This window comes from Pleuronectes platessa, chromosome 9, assembly GCF_947347685.1.
Source record: "Pleuronectes platessa chromosome 9, fPlePla1.1, whole genome shotgun sequence".
Taxonomy (NCBI): Eukaryota; Metazoa; Chordata; class Actinopteri; order Pleuronectiformes; family Pleuronectidae; genus Pleuronectes; species Pleuronectes platessa.
In genome coordinates, this window is record NC_070634.1 from 21,019,391 (window position 1) to 21,039,255 (window position 19,865).

Genomic DNA, 19,865 nt, shown 5'->3' on the forward strand with positions numbered 1-19,865 from the left:
TTCAACTTCATCCGTCGACAACTACCTTTTATTATGAATATGTCTATTGTACAGTATCTATACTTGTGTAATACGTACAGCTTCCTTTTGAATCCTTTCACAAATTTAGCTTTGTGTGCACACATTTCTGTTCATTACATAACTACTGAGTTTAAACTTTTAGCATCTAACTACTGTTTGCATCAGTTATTGAAATATGTCTCTAATGATAAAAGTAGACAATTTCATTTCTATTTAATATTTTTCCAATATTTGAAGAACCTAGTAGCTGATGTAGTGGCAGGTTAAGTACAGGTGCAAGTAATCGCCCGTTGAACACAGAGAAAATGTACAGGAGCTGTGTGTGTGTGTCACATTTAGTGTATTCTGTTTTTGACAGAGCTGTGGGATATACTGGACTTCAGAGCAACGCAAGGTCATCTGTGCATCGAAATGTTTGTTGAGTTCAGAGCTGCAGGACAGTGACAGAGATTAAGACTGGCTTTAATACATTACAGTGATGCTGACCTTGGCATTTGTCGGAATAAAATGCACCGCGTGTGCTCTCACTGGGAGCCTCACCTTATAGCACTTATTTTACTTTTCCATTTTAATGCTGCTTTGTCTTATTTTGTTACCAAGCTTGTGGCGGATCCTCAAAGGATCAGCAGAAATGGTTGTTCATTACTGCACGTTTCTATGTTTTCAATATATCATAGCATTTGACATTATCACATGCTAAGAACGTGTTATACATGGTAATTCATTTGAGGGCATTTCTCAACATGGTTGAATCTTCAAGACCATGAAGACGACTTTGATTACATCAACTTTACTATTTCTCTCTAAAATACTTTCTCTCTTAAAAACAGTCACAGACTTCCTGATTATTTCTTGATGGTACCATCTCACATAAAATTCTCAGATTCCACTGGAATCGCTGAAACCTCCTTTGTTTCATTTAAATAATATTTCTTTGGCCACGATCAAAATTTAATTAATTCAAATGATAATCAGCATTACACTTCACTGTTATGCAGATGACACCAGGCTCTATATATCTACCGAGGCTTCTTTTACAGCCCACATGTCCTGATATTTACTAGAAATCGAATCCTGACTCCCCTACCATTTTCTTAAACAAGCAATACAATGTAAGTTGTCATCTCGGATAGCACACTATCTTTCCAAGCACACATTTGAAAGACAGTGTTAACAATGTTGTTCAGTCTATGCAATTCTATCTGTGCAATATTAATTCCCTCTGTCTATCGCATGCACCTAGCGGCACTCACTGCTATGCTCAATCAAACCATTACTACATTCCCTGTTGACTATTGTAACACTGTTCTCTATGGTCTCTAAACAAACTCCATTTGGTTTAGAATTCAGCTGCTCGTGTTATTACCAGAACTGCTTCCATAAAACATATTACTCTTGTTCTCCAGCAGCTCACCACAGCATCTGCTCACTTAACTACCATGGGGTCGAGAGCCTTTGGTCATTCTGCCCCTCGCCTGTGATCCCTCTATTAAATTCACAATATTAAATCTCTCTCATCTCAAGATGCAACTTTTCAAACTGGCATATTTGTTCTGAACGTTTCTATTGGTTATGGTGGGATTGTTTTGACCTTTTTGATTGATTATAAAAAGTAGATGATTTGTAGCCTGTGTGTCTTGTTGCTTTGAAAGGTGCCTATAATAAAATTAAGCTATGGGATATTGGCATCATTTTTTACGTTTATATAGTTTATTCTTTTCAGATCCCCTGCAAAGCCTCAAAGATCAATCGGCCTGGCAGCACAATCAAAATGGTTTAAATTATTAATATATTCATGGTTATCATATTTTATATATATATATATATATATAAAAATTATATATATTTTATCTTTATTAATTATCTCCCCAAATCATCCAAATCTAAACTATGCAACATATCTTTCAGAATCAAATGGTCAGAAGACGAATTTGGTGGTAGCCACTGTATTCTTTCACTTAGAATTAGAGGAAAAGATAAATGACCACTGAGGGGTTTGATGTCCTTTATGTCATGTAGGAAAGATTCATGGATATGTCTCAGTAAAATGCGGGTACTGTCAATCATATATAGATTTTTGAGCCAACTTTGAATGCCAAGCAAATTCTTACTGAGCCTTGCCAGACCACAAAGAGAGAGAAAAAAAGCTAATAGTTGGCTTGTGAGGGACGGGCACAAATTTGAAATGTTAAGCACTAGTTTCAGGATTAACTTCTGCTCTCACAGAATTACAGTACTGTGCAATCCAATGCAGGTTGGATCTAAATTCAGTTCCTTGTCATTTCAAAGTATTTGGATGTAACTGACAGCCATCTTTGTTACTCGATCAGTGTCCCTCCACAATCGCAAAACAGTAATCTCACCTTGCAGATCTTGTACAGAGAATCCTGTCCATCTCCGTCAGAGTCCTTGAAGTAGTCGTGTGCAGGGAAGGTGCGGTGGATGTCGCGGGTGATCACACCTTCCTGGGCTGAATCCTGCAACACACATTGAGTACATGCTATAAACATGTGACCAGGCAAATATCGACATCTGTTTATTCTGATATCCATGTTTTTTTAATTCAGAGATGACGCTCTGTATATATATTACAAAAGAAGGCAAGTAAAATGACAAACAAATACATTAATCACAGCTATGATGCAGAGCGTGTGTGTATTAGTGTTTGTCCCTTTCCTCCTGCAACAGCACTCCCCAGGCCTCAATCACATAGTCTTTGTAATCCGGAGCCACGGAAGGGGTACACATACATACACACATACCAAACATGTTTTCCTGTGTGCTCCTCAATTACTAACACACATACATACACAGGCAATCTGCCATTTCCTTCTCACTTTCTAGTCTCACACAAACACAGCGAGTTGCACACTGTCACACGCGTGCAGTACAAACAGAAAGCAGAGAGGAGACTGGCAGCGCAGCGTTCTCCAACAGCTCACTGCAAGCTGCAGATAAACCAAGCCTGAGCCTGACTGACCTTGATGTGCGTTTGTGTGTCTCAGAGACAAACTGTGAGACTGTGTGCACAAGAGCAAGTGTGAGTGAGAAATTTCATCTGTCATGCTTCTCCCCTCTTCTTGTTTCCAGACAATAGAGAGAGGAGAAGGGGGGGGGGGGGGGGTATTAAAGTAAGAGGGAGAAGGCAGTTTGCTGCACGTTTGGTAATCATTGCAGATTTGTCATGCTTTTGTTGTGAAAGTTCAAGAGGTCCCTTATTTTTGCACGTAAGGAGGACTGTGGACTTTGTTCCCCATCTCCTCCACTGGAAGGTGAGGAAGGGATTTCTTAATGGTCAGCATGAACAGGAGGAATGATCACAGCAAACACAACCTGTTTAAGTGTCCATATGTACATAGAAACCTGTTTCCATATACTGTACATACTGATGCCTAACCGCTGTTGTAAGACTGACTTAAAATCTGTGAACCTGTCAGAAAATGAATCTGCAATCATTTTGATAATGAATCAAATATATATTTTTGCAGGTGAACCATTAAAAAATGTATTGTATTTTGTTTGGACATTTAAAAACATCTATATTGTAAGTTTCGCTGTAGCTTTGTCATTTTAAAAAACAAGATTTATATAAAGAAATGTAATATATTATTCTAAATCGCAAAAACAGAACCAGCCACAACTAAAGGTCTATGACAGAATACTGACTATTGAAAATAATAAGTCACGCACTTTGTGACATTCTACTGTGATTACTCCTGGATTATGTTTGATATTAGATTCAACAATCATCTAAATATAACTCTTGTGTGCCACGTTATTAGAAAATCCTACACTATGCTTATTTTGTACATGTGTGCACACATACACACAGCAAAGGGTTTGATAGAGGCTGCTGGCACAACTGTGTGTAATGCTTTAATGAGATTTGTCGCGCGGAGGTGGTGTGTGTGATTCTGTGTATTAAATGGAACTAACAGTTTTACATTGTGTTCCTTATGCGGCAAAGAGGAAGAAAAGAAGCTTGTCAGGAATGTAGGCTGTGACTTTTTTTTTATGTGTTCGGGGTTGTCTTAACTTGCCAGCACCAACCTGAGAGAAGTTTAATCAATTATTAAGCAAGAAAAAACCTAACTTTTAAAATAATTAGAGACTCATGATTAATGTTTTACTCTTATGAGTGGGTCCATCAATAAACTCATTCACGACACTGTAATTACCATGGCAATATCAGCGAGCACCACTCAGAATCTGGTTGACAGTGGAAGTTGTAAACACTTTGATTTAATTATCCATGCATGCCTCTAATAATTAACAGCCTCATTACTCAAAAAAAAAAAAAAAAACAGCACAAAAAATGAGGCTAGGACGTCCTCTGTACTCTGCTCGATCTCCCTTATACTTCCCATCTTGTTAGGAAGCATTTATATGTCTTCTCTCTATTCTGTCTCTGCATTTTTCATTATCTTCTTAAACTACCATCTCCTTTTTTCCTCTTGTCATTTATCTCTTCCTGTTCCCTACTGCCATCTTCTCCCCTCTTTTCTACTTCATCTTCTAAAGTGCCATCTCTTCTATTTCATTTCCAAATCTGCTTCCCCTTTTCTTTAAATTCCATCACTTTTCTGCTTCCCCCTCCATTATGCCCCATGTATGTGCCTCATCCTCCCTCATTTGCAATGCAGGAAGCAAACAGGAAAATACATTTAAGCCCTATGGTCTCAATATGCATTTCTTCTGAGTGATGGTTCACACATTTCCAGCACAAACGTACTCTACCTGCTATTAAAAGATCTGAATAACAGGAGCCTTGCTGAGCTTTGGAAAAAATATATATATATTACTGTAGAGAAGTCTGTAGTTATAACTGTTTACTAGATTTTTCACATTTTGTAATGTTTTGGGCTTCAATAGTCTCAAGGGGAGAAGAGGAATGTAAATAGAATATACTTATTTTCATTAGTTGAATATCATTATTGTATAAACATTCTGCTCCATATATATTTCGATGAAACTGTCACTATCACCACAGACGAAGACTCATAGGCTCAGAATAAGTGAGATTTGTCATTAACATGCACATATTCATTGTGTGTGTGTGTGTGTGTGTGTGTGTGTGTGTGTGTGTGTGTGTGTGTGTGTGTGTGTGTGTGTGTGTGTGTGTGTGTGTGTGTGTGTGTGTGTGTGTTGAAGCTGGTGAATCTCTGCAGGGAGGCTGAGGTGCTCTGGAGAAACTGCAGCCTCATCAGCAGCATCACTTCTCAATCACAGTGCTCTAGTTTACAAGTGGTCATCATTACGTACAGGTCTGAACGCACCTAAATGTATCCTCATTACATCCTGAGACCCCATCACTCTGGATGTGGTCATACTCTTTTCCCTGTGTGAACACAAATGTGTCCTGTCTCTACTTGTGCAGACAAACAAGCACACAAAAAAACGTTTTATCACGCACATCTGGCTGAAAACATCATGATTTGCTCTTTGCAGAAAGGAACAGAAATGTGAATGTTTGCATATAGAGCGGCGAGGGGAGACACTTCCAACTCTCTCCTCATTTTCATCTTCTGAAAATGAGGAGAGAGTTGGATGTTGTCAGTGACAGTTACAAGCCGAGAGCTCAGCACCGTCAGCACTGCCTCCATCATCCAAAAGATCTTTAGTCTGGAAATTGCTATACCATCCCAACAGGAGAATGAATGGAGAGAGACAGAGGTATCGAGAAGACTGTTAGCCATGCTTTAGTTCCATTGTCAGACAGGGGTATAGGGACAGGGGATGTGCGGCTGCAACAGAGAGGCAGCATCATGTCTGAAGAAAAGACTTGGCTCCAGGTAATCCTCCTAGTTTGTATTTTCTTCTTTTTGAACTTAAAAACAGTGGACGGTGGGTGGTTTCTGGTGTGATGATTTACACCAGTAACAAAAAGGACTGTTGGATATTTCCCGAGTGGCAAAACCAGTGCATGCAAATTTCAGTAAGCTTTTCCAGAGGAGTGACAAGGCAAGACTATAGAAGCCTATTAGACCGTAAAGCCTGTGTAAAATGGTACTATATACACATATTCATAAGAGCATGCCCCGCAGTCCAAACACATGCACACAAACAATGTGCACTGCTGAATGCAAGAAAGCACAAAAGTCTGTGGAATCAAGTAGATGCAAACCTTCCTCCTGACATTTAGCTGTCAGTTGAAACCATAGAATATTATATATCATTCCAGCCCACATACATACACTGTCCTTATACCGTAAACAGATGAGCCTGAATGCTATACATCAGCACAAAATACTAAGTAGATATAATAAATATGGAAGGATTAAAAAAGCATTAGCACAAGCAGGGAGATTACATCAACACTGTACAGTATCAGTCGGAATTTGACTTACTCTGTGTGTGTGTGTGTGTGTGCGTGTGTGTGTGTGTGTGTGTGTGTGTGTGTGTGTGTCTGTGCGTGTGCGTAACTGTCAGATTTATCCCCCGGTGTCTTTTAAACTGACTGACTGAAGGCAGTAAACAAGGCAGGAAAGAAAAGGAGATGGAACCAAGGAAAAAAAAGAGTGGGAGAGGAAAAGAGCAAGGCTGGGGGGAGAGAGAGAGAGAGAGAGAGAGAGAGAGAGAGAGAGAGAGAGAGAGAGAGAGAGAGAGACGGACTGAGTCAGAAGATGAAAAAAAGGGAGATAAAGAGAGGGCAGGGGGATATGTACACAAGGGGGAATGAGAGGATTCCTCTAATTGTAGCCTGGGGGATTTATGGGCAGACCGACCATTACTCAGACCTCAACAACAGGTAAACTACTTAACGCGTGCCGCTAAAAATAAAATCTGCTGATGTGTCCAATGTGTCCAAACCTGTACTCCCCCTCCGCAACCCTCCACATTCAATATCATTTAATCCAGAGAGTCGGAGGGTTTCCTCTGCAGAAAAAAAACTATCTGGAGAAACAATACAGCCATATAAGAGCATGTAAGGCATTCTATGTTTTGTACAAATGCAAAACATTATGAATGCTATAGATTACATTAGTGTGTACTATTGCATGACTTGAATATATACATGTTTATAATGTATTGCTGAATTTGTTTAGCTTTTAAATTCTATTAAGAATTAGGATTAAACTAAAGACTCACATGTTGTCCCAGGTCTTTACATATCCTTAGTTATGCTTTATTCACTTCTCAGCCTTTATTTTTTCTACTTTATCTTATTGTAATTATATTTTCGTAGTTTTCTTCTTCATGTATTGTACAGCACTCAGTATTCAGCTCTAGCCACAACATACGAGAAAGAACAGACTCAGACTCAGTGGCTGAAACTAAACTGCATCGGCTGCTGTAGTAGAGCAAAGAAGTAAAAGGGCAGATGCTTAAGGGGGGATATTTTAAATGTTAATCACTTCCTCGGGAACTCTGCCTTCATTTAAGTTAGGCTTGAAGGCAACACAAGTGAACACCTGTCATTTTATGATAAAACATTTCATTCAGAGGTGGGTACAGCTGAGATGACACCAGAGTTGTTCCATGTCAAGTTTGCTCCTCCAGCAGACAGTTAAAGTCCCCCGTCCACTTCTTGTTTTTTGCCTTCTAGCCTATTAGGCCACATTACCTTCCTCCTGTCTCCATAGGGAGGACAGATAAAACCGGGCACCTTGAGGACCACTGGACACTCATCTGAGGGCAGCTGACATTGATGACCAGTGACCTTAGTTAAGTCTAGCCATGCTGTCCCTCTGCAAGTCCCTCTGCAAGTCCCTGCAGTATCAGGTGGACAGGTCAGGTTTTTCCACAGAAAGAATACCGTGCTGTACCTACAATGGATCTACTACTACAGCATACTAGGGTACAGTATCAAGACTCAGTAGGACTGTCACTGAGTAGAGGAAAGGGGAACAGGCATTTGCTCTTTACAGTAAACCTAAACATGATTCAAATGCATCATCAACCCGTTATTAGTGCATACATAACTACTGAAGAGATAGAATCCGAGCACAGCAAATGGAGTTAGGATATGGAAAAGATACCCCACATGTTCAGAGTTCTATTTTAAGCAGTGTGTATCCAAAAAAATCAGTTGACTGATAACAATTGGCTGATATTGGCCTTCACAGCAAATCTTTACAATACTGCGTCAAAAATAAAACTTTTATTTTACAGAGTAAGAAACATATGAAAGATTTATGCATTTATTTCTATATTTTAAATCAACAAATGTATCTTAATTTTTTTAATTCAAGATCTATATATTTGGCTGTATTTGCGTTTTCTTTTAACCTATAGTTTTTTTATGATAATCTTATAACGCCTTGATAAGACACCTTAGGAATCACTGCCAATTGTTATATGTATTGACGGCTATAACGCTATTGGAATTTTGCTTTCCTTCTTACAGCTGTGCAGATGAGCTTGGCAGTAAACAGTGTTGCACAAGAATGTTTGAAGGAGAGGAGTATGGTTCTGACTGATTGCATGGGGTCACTTACATCCATGTGACATCAATGTGACACTAAGGACAGTTGTTTTTATGCATGTATCGAGGCTAAAATCATTTTTGAACAGACGAGATCTAAGAAACAAAGGTGAGTACATTTTATGGCAACACTTAAAGTGTGCTTCAAAGCACAAGGTCAATATTTTACTTTAGAAGCATGAGTCAGTCTGTCTATCAACAGCAATCCTGTCAAAATGTCCTTGAGGAACATAATGAACCACCTACCTGCTCTCACATTCTCACTCTCTGAATGTAAGTGGCAGTTCAATGTTTAAAATGAATTACCGCACTGCGGTTATATGCCTGTGACAATCAGTGCTGTGTCCGTGCACATATTTCTACATGCTTCTTTTCAAGATTCATATAGGGTTACTGTGACCTTTGACCACTGAAACATAATCCCTTTTATCAGAAAATCTTCGTACAAGTGACAATTGAACAAATGTTGAAGAAATTCCCTCTAACACTTGAGATCTCACATTCAAGAGGCGAAAAGCATGATCTTTGACCAGCCACATCTTATCAGTTCATCTTTGAGTCCAAGGGAACGTTTGCACCAAATTTGAAGACAATCCCTGAAGCTGATTTCAAGATATCATGTTCAAGAAAAACATAAACATACTTTGTGATGCCCCCATGACCTTGAACTTTGGTATATTTGCATCAAATTTGAAGAAATTCGCTCATGGCGTTCTTGAGATGTCACTTTCACGGCAATGGGACGGACAACGACTGGCTGTCGCCGGCGCGGAGGCATACCAATTTAAATGTAGAAACTCTGAGGCAGCTCCATCACCTTATTATACCATTGTGTAGGAAGCAGCAAGCTATTAAGTTACTCTTCCCTTCTAACAGTTATGTAACTCCTTGGTGTGGATGCTTGGGGCCCACGGGTGCTGGCTGGTGAACCCCTCGACACAGAGGCAGCCAGGCTTTGCAAAGCCAATGAGGTGGGAGCGAAGGCGCCAGCCAGGTTCAGGCAGCTGCACACTCAGAGCACACAAAGTCCTGAAGTGACAGCCCGGCCAATCAGAGATGATGCTGCTGGCGTTAAACCACTGGAGGCAACCATGAAGACAGATTGCTGGATACAAAGTCAAACTGTGTGTGCAAAATAATTACAGGAGGGAACACAGCCAGACAGGAAAAACAAAATGTTTTACGTAACAACTTCAGAAACTGCCACTCGTAGAAAAAATGTGATCACTGGGTAAGATATTTCCAGTCTGTAGATGGAATGCAGAAAATGCACTAAATTCCGGATTATTGTAATATAAAATGACATCTAACAACAATAGAGGATCTAATAAATACTGTCTACCCCTACTGTATTCTCCGAAACATGCCAATAGCCCCAACGTACAGTTCCTGACAAATTAAATAATACACCACACACGATTAGACATTTTTCAGCATAGCCTCCTGAAAGCAAATATGATATTGTGGTATAATATCTCTGGTCAACTGCAAACAAACACCACTAGAGTCATTTATTTGCAGACCAGCTGATATTATTCATCTAGAATATTCTGAACCAAGCGAGCCAGCAGCTCCCTGCTGTTATGTGAAGAGTGAGAACAAGAAGTTTGTACTAGTTTTGAATCAGCATCAACATATTGAGTTTTATCCCATTCAAATTCACAAAACTTTAAACAGAAACCTGCATTATTTCAATACAACTCTATTAAAACAGTGTAATTAAATTTGCGTAGGTGGTTTAACAGCTCCCAACTGCAGGTTTCACAGCAGGTTTTACAGTAAAACACAATCCTCAAGCCAATGAGACAAATTATAGCACTGATTATGTGTTACTCATCTCCATTCAGTGTCAAACCTAATTATTGATCCTCTCCTCAGTCAGCAGGCTCATCAGGGTTTTCTGCCCCTTCTCAATGTGGCAGAGTGGTCGATCAAATTAACACATTCAAGGCACTTTGACACCGTTGCCTCAGAGAGGAGTCAGGAAGTAAATGTGCCATCTGAGCCTGGTATCATATTGACTGGGGAGTATTGCTCTATTGGCCGTGTCAGAGAACAGAGACGGGGATGGACCAGCAGCACGGTGTGTTAAAGAACTAAACCCCAGATGTCCTCCAACTAAGAGTCCGCATGAAGCTGCATTGTTTCTTTTGTTATGGACATCAAAGTTATTTAAACCGAAGGCTTCAGTTATGATAAAGATTATATTAGAATCGAGATAATAGAGAATGAATAGTTAGTACGAATATAAAGGGAAGGATAAATTACTTAAAGGGCAGAGAGGAAGGCATGGTGAGATAAGACTGGTTGCTAAATGACAGAATATTAGAGTCTCTTCATCTTTTGGATAGAAGACAGATCCTTCTATGGGAGGCCAGTACTGAGTACCAGTACTCCCCCCTGATCTAGATCCACACTAAAGACTATTAGGATCTTCTCTGACCCATACCACAGCGTTACAAACAAATTTGGTTGAAATCTGTTAAGTTGTTTTTATATTTTACATCCTTGTGAAGGTTATTATGAAATGCTTTCTATGCAATTTAAAGGTCTGACACTAATTTCCACTGAGGCAACTCCTGGCTTCCTCAAAAAATGAAGGTTTTAGGAGAACACCCTGTGCTGACTGAGGCACAAACTACTGTTGTTAGCAGGTAAATTCAATTAGACGGTGATGTAATTTTCAACATAGTTTGAACTATGCCCATTATTTTGTCTGACTTCACTTTTTCACAAAGTCCTGACGTCTTGTTTTTACTGTCGAGTTTCTGAATACGGGCTGTGTGCATTTTTTTGTGGGTTGAGCGTTGTGATACTTTCAGAGTATTTATAAAGCACCTAGATCTGCTTTATAACAAAAAAATTGGAAATAAAACTTTCTACATATAGGACCTTTAAATGGTATAAAAAAAAAATCTAAAAAATCCCAGATTAATGAGGATTTTGTGCCCAAAACCCCCCAAAATGCCCCGGTCTTATTTTGCATTTAATTCTAAAGAAAAACACACACTGCACTTTAACTTCAAAGTCTTTACTGACTGTGAGACAGCCAGGCCTACTAATGACACCACCCCTCGCTGCTGACACAACTGGCTCCCTCATACACTCCTCATTTCTATTCATTTCTGCGGGACACAGTGAGATTATCTATTGGTGTGATATTCAGGGGAAGGCAGTCCAGTAATTAAAAATCAGGTCCCCCCTGAGGCCTTTGTCCTTGGTAGCTGGCGAGGAAGTTTCTGGAGGCTTCCCTGGAGGTATGAGGGATGAGGGAGGAGGAGGGAGGGGGGGGCAACAGCTGGCCCACTTGGCAGATTGCAAATTCATCTGTCTCTGTATCGCTGCCGTGGCATTTTAATGGTCCGGCTGGTTCTGCATTTCAATTTGTGGAGTCGGAATTGCAGACACAGCGTTCGGGCAGAAAGCAAAAAGGCAAAATTTCTGATTTTGCTTGCAGTAAATTTGGCGACAAGCCAAAACATCAGAGAAACACATGACACAATAGAGAGCAGCAGGCAGACAAAGAATAGCCCCAAAAGCTTAATTGATCAAGAGGATATTCATTTGCAACAGATGGAGAAATCTGATTCCTAATTCTTCTGTAGTTATTCACCGCATGTTTACAATCGTGTAAGAAAATGAATTGGCATTCCCCTGATTCTCACTAACTAGCTCGTCCATATATCCTTATGGAAACCCTGCAAGACATGAAGACAGATAAATGTAGGTTGCTCCGTTTTGCCAAAGAGCCAATAGTTCAGGGCTGTTTCTACTGTTAAACATGGCTAATCTCAACTGGTTGGTCAGCAGGCACGTACCGGTGCCACATTTGTTTGTCTGGCATCATTAAATTAGCAGACTTGTGCTGGCTCTGGGAAATCAGCTCATCCTCTCTGCATGTTAGCCTCACATCAGCAACTGGAGGGACAGACTGCTAACCCACAACCTGGCCAACACCATTGTGTGTTGGATACTGTTGTTTGTTTTATATTATAATGTCTGTTCGTTTCAGTTACGAGGACGTGTGTCCACTTCCATCCCTTATTAAAAACCCTCTGGATTCCACCATGTTTCTCTTTTGGTCAGCAAGCTGTCTTTCTGGAGTCAATGCTTTTCCAATGGATATCCATATATTTGAGGGGTGGGGCATCTGAAGGAGCATGAAAGAGAGGGTGTATTTGTTTAGCTGTTGAGTTCAATTCTTTCAGAATCCCTTACTTCTGAGTCCCTTCTATGTTCAAATACCCAAAAAGGTTAGTGCACAAAATTGTGCCTTTGCAAAATGATTAAAGAATACACATGCTGTGAAAAGCACGCCGTACTATTTGGTCCTCTCTCTCTGCCGCACCCACAGAGAGCATCATTGACTGAGGTCAGCGGATTAAGTGCATCCCTCCAGGTATCTGTCATTTTCTGTGTGTTGTGTTTTTTACTGGAGGATATGAGTCGAATCTCTACTATGCGGAGACAGAAGACCCCCAGGGATGGAACTGGTGGAGCGCAGGGTCAGACAGTGGGTCCATGACAGAAGACGGAGAGACTTTAGTGTGCGGATGCGTATTTATTTAAATGCGAATTGCTCTGTCTGCACGTGAGGATGGGGCAGTGTCTTTCAGTCCATTTGTTACCTTCATAATAAAAGCCTGTACAGTGCTGAGATGCATCTACTACACAAACACACCAGCAAGTATGTTTTTAGATTCCTTCACTGACACAATTTTACTTCAACTGCATGTTCTGAATAAAATCTCATGCAAATGAATAATGCAGATGTAGCTATTTTGGAGCCATTGTTACAAATCTTGTTGTAATTGCACATTGTTTATGAACTTCACATAAATTCTCTGAAACCTTGTTGCTTGTTCAGACTCCGGGTTTCCATAGCGACACGCTGCCTCTTAAGTCCTGATTTTCATTTGGTAAGAATCAGGGAGACAATGGAGACACTCAACTGGAACCAGGGATGTGGTTCTGGATATCTGGCAGTTATTCCCATACACAGATAGACAGGACAACAGCTCACCTGAAAGAAATTATATTCCCTTTTATATAGGGACTGAATTCATCTTCTTTTGTATGAAACTGATCATTGTACATATTTATGCAAATAATATTTTCTAATACATGTATACATGTACAGTCTAGCTATTCCAGTTCTTCATCTGATTAAGTCAGAATTTGTGTCCAGATGACTGATAAACCAGATTCGCTTCTTTTTACCCTCTTTTCTTTGTACCCATACAATTCTAAACTCTCTATTTTCCAAGCTGCCAATATACACTCACTGAGCACTTGATCAGGAACGACATACTATTACTGGGTCGGGCCTCCCTTTGCTTATCCATAACAGCCTCAATTATTTAAGACATGGATTCCACAGAATGTTGGAAAAGGTCCTTTGTGCTTCTGGTCCATGCTGACATGACTGCATCACATCAGTTCTGGAGGTTTGTCATTCATTGCCAATCCCCTGTTTTAACGCATCCCAAAAGGTGTTCAACTGAATTCAGATCTGGTGACTAGAGAGGCCACACATTTTCACTGTAACCAACATTTGCTTTGTGACATGGTGCGGTATTATGCTGGACGTAGCCATTAGAAGATGAGTTCATTGTGGCCATAAAGGGATGCACATGGTCAGACACAATACTCAGATGGGCTGTGGCATTCAACCAATGATTGATTGGATTAAGGGGCCCACAGTGCGCCAAGAAAACATTCTCCAAACCATTACAACATCACCAGTCTGGACTGTTGACACAAAGCAGGTTGGTTCCACGGATTCATGCTGTTGACGCCAAATTCTGACCCCACCATCTGTGAGCCTCAGCAGAAATCCTGATTCATCAAGCCAGACTACAGGTTCTTCTTTTATCAGTCTTCAACGTCCAGTTTTTGTGAGTGTTTGCCCACTGCAGCCTCACTTTTCTGTTCACTGATGTAGAGTTTCTCACCTTCTCTCTGATGTTCTACATGAGCATAAACCAAAGCTCCTGACCTGCATGATTTGATGCATTGCATTTACAGTGCCTTGCATAAGTATTCACCCCCTTTGGACTTTTCTACATTTTGTCATGGTATAACCACAGATTAAAATTTATTTCATCGTGAGTTTATGTAATGGACCAACACAAAATAGTGCATCATTTGGAAGTGGGGGGAAATATTACATGGATTTCACAATTATTTACAAATAAAAATCTGAAAAGTGTTGAGTGCATATGTATTCACCCCCTTTACTGTGAAACCCCTAACAAAGATCTGGTGCGACCAATTGCATTCACAAGTCACATTTGCAAGTCACATAATTAGTAAATAGGGTCCACCTGTCTGCAATTTAATCTCAGTATAAATACACCTGTTCTGTGACGGACTCAGAGTTTGTTGGAGATCATTACTGAACAAACAGCATCATGAAGACCAAGGAGCTCACCAAACAGGTCAGGGATAAAGTTGTGGAGAAATATGAAGCAGGGTTAGGTTATAAAAAAATATCCAGAGCTTTGAACATCTCTCTGAGCACCATAAAATCCATCATAAGAAAATGGAAAGAATATGGCACAACCGCAAACCTACCAAGAGGAGGCCGTCCACCCAAACTGAAGAGTCGGACAAGGAGAAAATTAATCAGAGAAGCAACCAGGAGGCCCATGGTTACTCTGGAGGAGTTGCAGAGATCCACAGCTGAGGTGGGAGAATCTGTCCACAGGACAACTATTAGTCGTCTACTCCATAAATCTGGCCTTTATGGAAGAGTGGCAAGAAGAAAGCCATTGTTGAAAGGAATCCATAAAAAATCCCGTTTGGAGTTTGCCAGAAGCCATGTGGGAGACACAGCAAACATGTGGAAGAAGGTGCTCTGGTCAGATGAGACCAAAATTGAACTTTTTGGCCTCAATGCAAAACGCTATGTGTGGCGAAAACCCAACACTGCCCATCACCCTGAGCACACCATCCCAACAGTGAAACATGGTGGTGGTAGCATCATGCTGTGGGGATGCTTCTCTTCAGCAGGTACAGGGAAACTGGTCAGAATAGAGGGAAAGATGGATGGAGCCAAATACAGGGAAATCCTTGAAGAAAATCTGATGCAGTCTGCAAAAGACTTGAGACTGGGGCGGAGGTTCATCTTCCAGCAGGACAATGACCCTAAACATACAGCCAGAGCTACAAAGGAATGGTTTGGATTAAAGAATGTTAATGTCTTAAAATGGCCCAGTCAAAGCCCAGACCTCAATCCAATAGAGAATCTATGGCAAGACTTGAAGATTGCGGTTCACAGACGGTCTCCATCCAATCTGACTGAGCTTCATCTTTTTTGCCAAGAAGAATGGACAAACCTTTCCATCTCTAGATGTGCAAAGCTGGTAGAGACATACCCCAAAAGACTTGCAGCTGTAATTGCAGTGAAAGGGGGTTCTACCAAGTATTGACACAGGGGGGTGAATACTTATGCACCCAACAGATGTCAACTTTTTTGTTCTCATTATTGTTTGTGTCACAATAAAATTTATTTTGCACCTCCAAAGTACTATGCATGTTTTGTTGATCAAACGGGAAAAAGTTTATTTAAGTCTATTTGAATTCCAGTTAGTAACAGTACATAATGGGAAAAAGTCCAAGGGGGGTGAATACTTATGCAAGGCACTGTACCACTACATGATTAGCTGCTCAGATAATTTCTTTACTAAGTAGGTGTACAGATTAAGATTAAGATGCATTTATTAGTCCCAGGCCCATGCACAGACATGCACAGGCACACTCATGCAGGTAGGGAAATTTAACCTTTGCTTTTGACCCATCTGGTGCAGGACACACAGAGCAGTGAGCGACCATGTACGGCGCCCGGGGAGCAGATGTTGGGGGAGTAAAGTGCCTTGCTCAGGGGCACTAGACAGGGTAGGGAGAATCCTCTTGGATTTTTGGACAGATCAATCCAGGTTCGTCTTTTTGTTGTTTCTCCTTGGAGTCGTACCAGAGACGAACCAGAGACCTTTTCTGCCCATAGTCCAAGTTTCTGCCACTTGTCCACTGCCTCTACAGGTCTACAGGTCTACAGGGCCTACAGGTGTCCCCGTCAAAGGTTTTAATGTGTGTTTTATCAAATACCCTAAGCAATGTCAGGATTTTTTTTGCGTCAACACATAGCTCTTACAGATAAGACGGCTTGTGAAAATAACCGACTGTGGTTTCAGTTATAAGAAGGTAGTATCACAATAATGTATTCTTGTATTGCAATACGAGTTTGTGGACATTTTATGGCTATTTGCACTTTACACCCCAAATTATTATTATTATTTTAATCCAATTCGTTCACTTCCCTCCTCCTTTCCAAGCGTAGCCGGGTAAATGCCACAGAGAAAGAACCGGCCATATCAACCATGACCCGAGGCCAATACTGGACTCACTACTGAATAATTGCCTATACACAACCTCAGGATAGAGGGAGATAAAGGAAGAGCGAAACAGGCGAGGTAGAAGGTAAAAAATATGCTAAGGAGCCAAGGGGGTAATTTGACTGATTTATGGTATTTAATTTATCTAAAATGCCCTGACAGAAAATTAGAGAGGCTGGCTGTACATCTGCTGGCAGAGCTTCAGTACCTGAGGTCTGCAGGGAGGTGACCAGTAGAAAACATGTTTGTCCTCCACTGTCCTTCAAGGTGATTGTCCTTGTGCCTTGCATGTATGAACAGCTAGTCCAATAATAGTGGTGCAAATTAAATTATGTCAAGAAAAGTAGAAAGAAAATGTAGATGTACCTTTAGCGCTGCAGCGAGTGAACGTTTTGCAGCTCCAAAGCTAATGTTTTAATGAGACTCTATAATGCCAAAATAAAATAATTTTCTGTTTATACAAAAGACAGACTGTGGTCCGGGGTCCAAAGTGCCAGCAGTGGTGATCTTAGTTGTCTGACAGAGTTGAGCAAGAAGAATGAACGATCAATCAGACAAATAAAATGCAAAGATCTCTTCTTTTTCACTCATAAATGCACAAAATTCAATTTATCATTGTGATACCTTCACATAAGTAACTTGGATGATGCAATAACACCAAATTAATTCCTTTCTTTTGGTTCTCAGATAACCGAAAATGTGACCAACATTAGTTCACTATAATGGGCAATCACGACTTTTGAAAGACTTTTCTAAAGCCTACATTCCTCACTTGCTTTAATGCAGGTGACAGAAAACCCACCTAGTGCATCTGTAGGTTGACAATACAACAGTTTGTGTGTTTATGTAAATAAAATAAAAGATAAAGATAAAAACTGTATTAAATTACTCTCTCACAATAAACCTCAAAGGCATTACAATGATATAAGAATCAGTGACATCAATCTGTCGGATGGGCGGGTGATTATGTCTATATTTCTTAAATGTATTAGAAAAATTATTACAAGACAAATAAAATATTAAAGTAAATTCAATTAGTTTCCTTTTTTACGTTAATTTAGATTTTCAAATCAAGTTTATCATGATCTTCATTTAAATAGTACAGTGCTCACTATGATGTATCTCTGTACATCCACTGCTGCTAAATTATTCAGGGCCTCTGACCATGAGGCAATGACAGAATGGAGAGGTGATGGAGAGTGGTGGTGATGTAGATCACTGCTAGCAGTCTATCACAGATGTAATGATCATTACAGTCGTTTAAGTGAATCAATAACTGGCTGCTCACCGCAGTTTCTGCTGTGGATGCTGTCATTCTAAAGTTTATATTCTGTCAAATTCCTATATTTCATCTTTTACTTGTAAAATATTGAATACTTTTGCGCCTCCAAGCCTTTTATAATTATGACTAAATCACACAAAATATACGAGATAATTGTTCACTTTAGCATTGACAGTACTGTCTATACAGAGCAATTATATATTGCCTTAAATGAAAAAAATGGATATTAAACAATCAGTTCTTGTAGAAGCTACACTTTAGAGCAAGCACCATATATGTCTATGTAAAAAAACATATACAGTTAACATACAGTTCAGCCAATATAATTTAAACATGTTTATTATTAGTTGCTTATGTTTTGTATTGTTTATGCTGATTCCCCCTCTGTGTGTGTGTGTGTGTGTGTGTGTGTGTGTGTGTGTGTGTGTGTGTGATAAATGTCCCTGAGTGTGCTTACCTCAGACAGAGCACAGGATATTTACAGGTTTGGGTGTGTGTCACAAAATGTATGATGGCCCGTATTATTTATGACGCTTTCCGAACCTTTAAGCATCACAACATGGCCGACCTTCACTCTACAATTAGGGTATAGCACTTGCAAATTTGATCTTTCAATTAAAGAATCAGTTCAAATATACAGAAAGAAGAATTTTACTAGGTGACCAGAGACATAGAAGCATTAGAGGCTAAATCCGCAATGAAACCCATCTGGTGCCATCATAGGCCGAGCAGATAAATAATAACCCTGACCTTAATTGGTTTTCATACTTGCCCCTAGCCAGGAGATGCTATGTTGCTCAAGGGTGAGGTAGAATTCCTTAGTTGTGCAGTCAGCATTAAGCAAGAACCAAGAAAAGAATGATGATGCCACAGAGATTGAAAGGACAATAAGTGAAAATTGCAGATTCAGACCTTTTCAAAACTGAAAGTGGAACAGTCAGCCTTACTCTAAACAGGTAAAACCAACGTGCACATTGGGAGAGTCGAGGCACTTCAGACAATAAGGAACAGAAAGCTCTCGGTCAAGTTTCCACTGTTGGATAGAGAGCCTGTCTACAAATGGTTATCAAGTCTGATGATGAAATGGAAGGAACAAACTTGTCCGGTTGAGTTGGGCTCCGACACAAAATTGTGGGTTCGGTCACATTGGCCTGGTCACACTGTGCAAAACTATAATCAGGGAAAACGTCGGTTTGGGTTGGGCTCAGGTAGCTCTCTCTCAGGCTCAGATACTAGGATTATCATTATAAAGTGAAGGTGTTAGCATGTGCTTTTCCTGAATAGGAGAAAGCATGCTCACTTTTTAAACACATTGGAGGCAATTAATTGGTCCATTTCCGTTCATTCCAGGTTGAAATAAAATCATGCAAATACAAATCCATGGCTCCCAGAGGAGAAATCCTAATTATCCCCTTTTGACAATTAGCTCAAAGCAGTTCAGCCTCACACAGAAATGATGCAGCCTCAGTCTAGTAAATGGTTAAATAGATGTTAAGTTAAACACTGCACATAATCTACTGTAAGGACATAGAGCCGGCTACGACTAGGGTAACACCTGTCGGCTTTCAGGCTGCCAGCCGATGTTTTCAAAGACTGCGGCCATGCAAGATGTATGAGGGAGCGTTGGTGTGTGGGAGCACGAGTGTGTCCTCCTTATGCCATCAAAGGCTTTCGGTGGGTGCCGCAAGGCTTCACCATTAACACACAGAGGCAGGAACTGGTTTCCCCTCCAATTATGACT

The 19,865-nt window shown here is 40.3% G+C and overlaps 1 protein-coding gene across 4 annotated transcripts in view; it reads right to left on the reverse strand.

The window, feature by feature from the left end:
- Positions 1-19,865, reverse strand: part of rabgap1l (RAB GTPase activating protein 1-like) — a 98,856-nt gene that overhangs the window by 36,581 nt on the left and 42,410 nt on the right. For all 4 annotated transcript variants that reach the window (XM_053431309.1, XM_053431307.1, XM_053431308.1 and 1 more), the window contains exon 14: positions 2,385-2,498. In XM_053431309.1, coding sequence (XP_053287284.1) covers positions 2,385-2,498 — 114 coding nt within the window. The remainder of the gene's footprint in view (positions 1-2,384; positions 2,499-19,865) is intronic.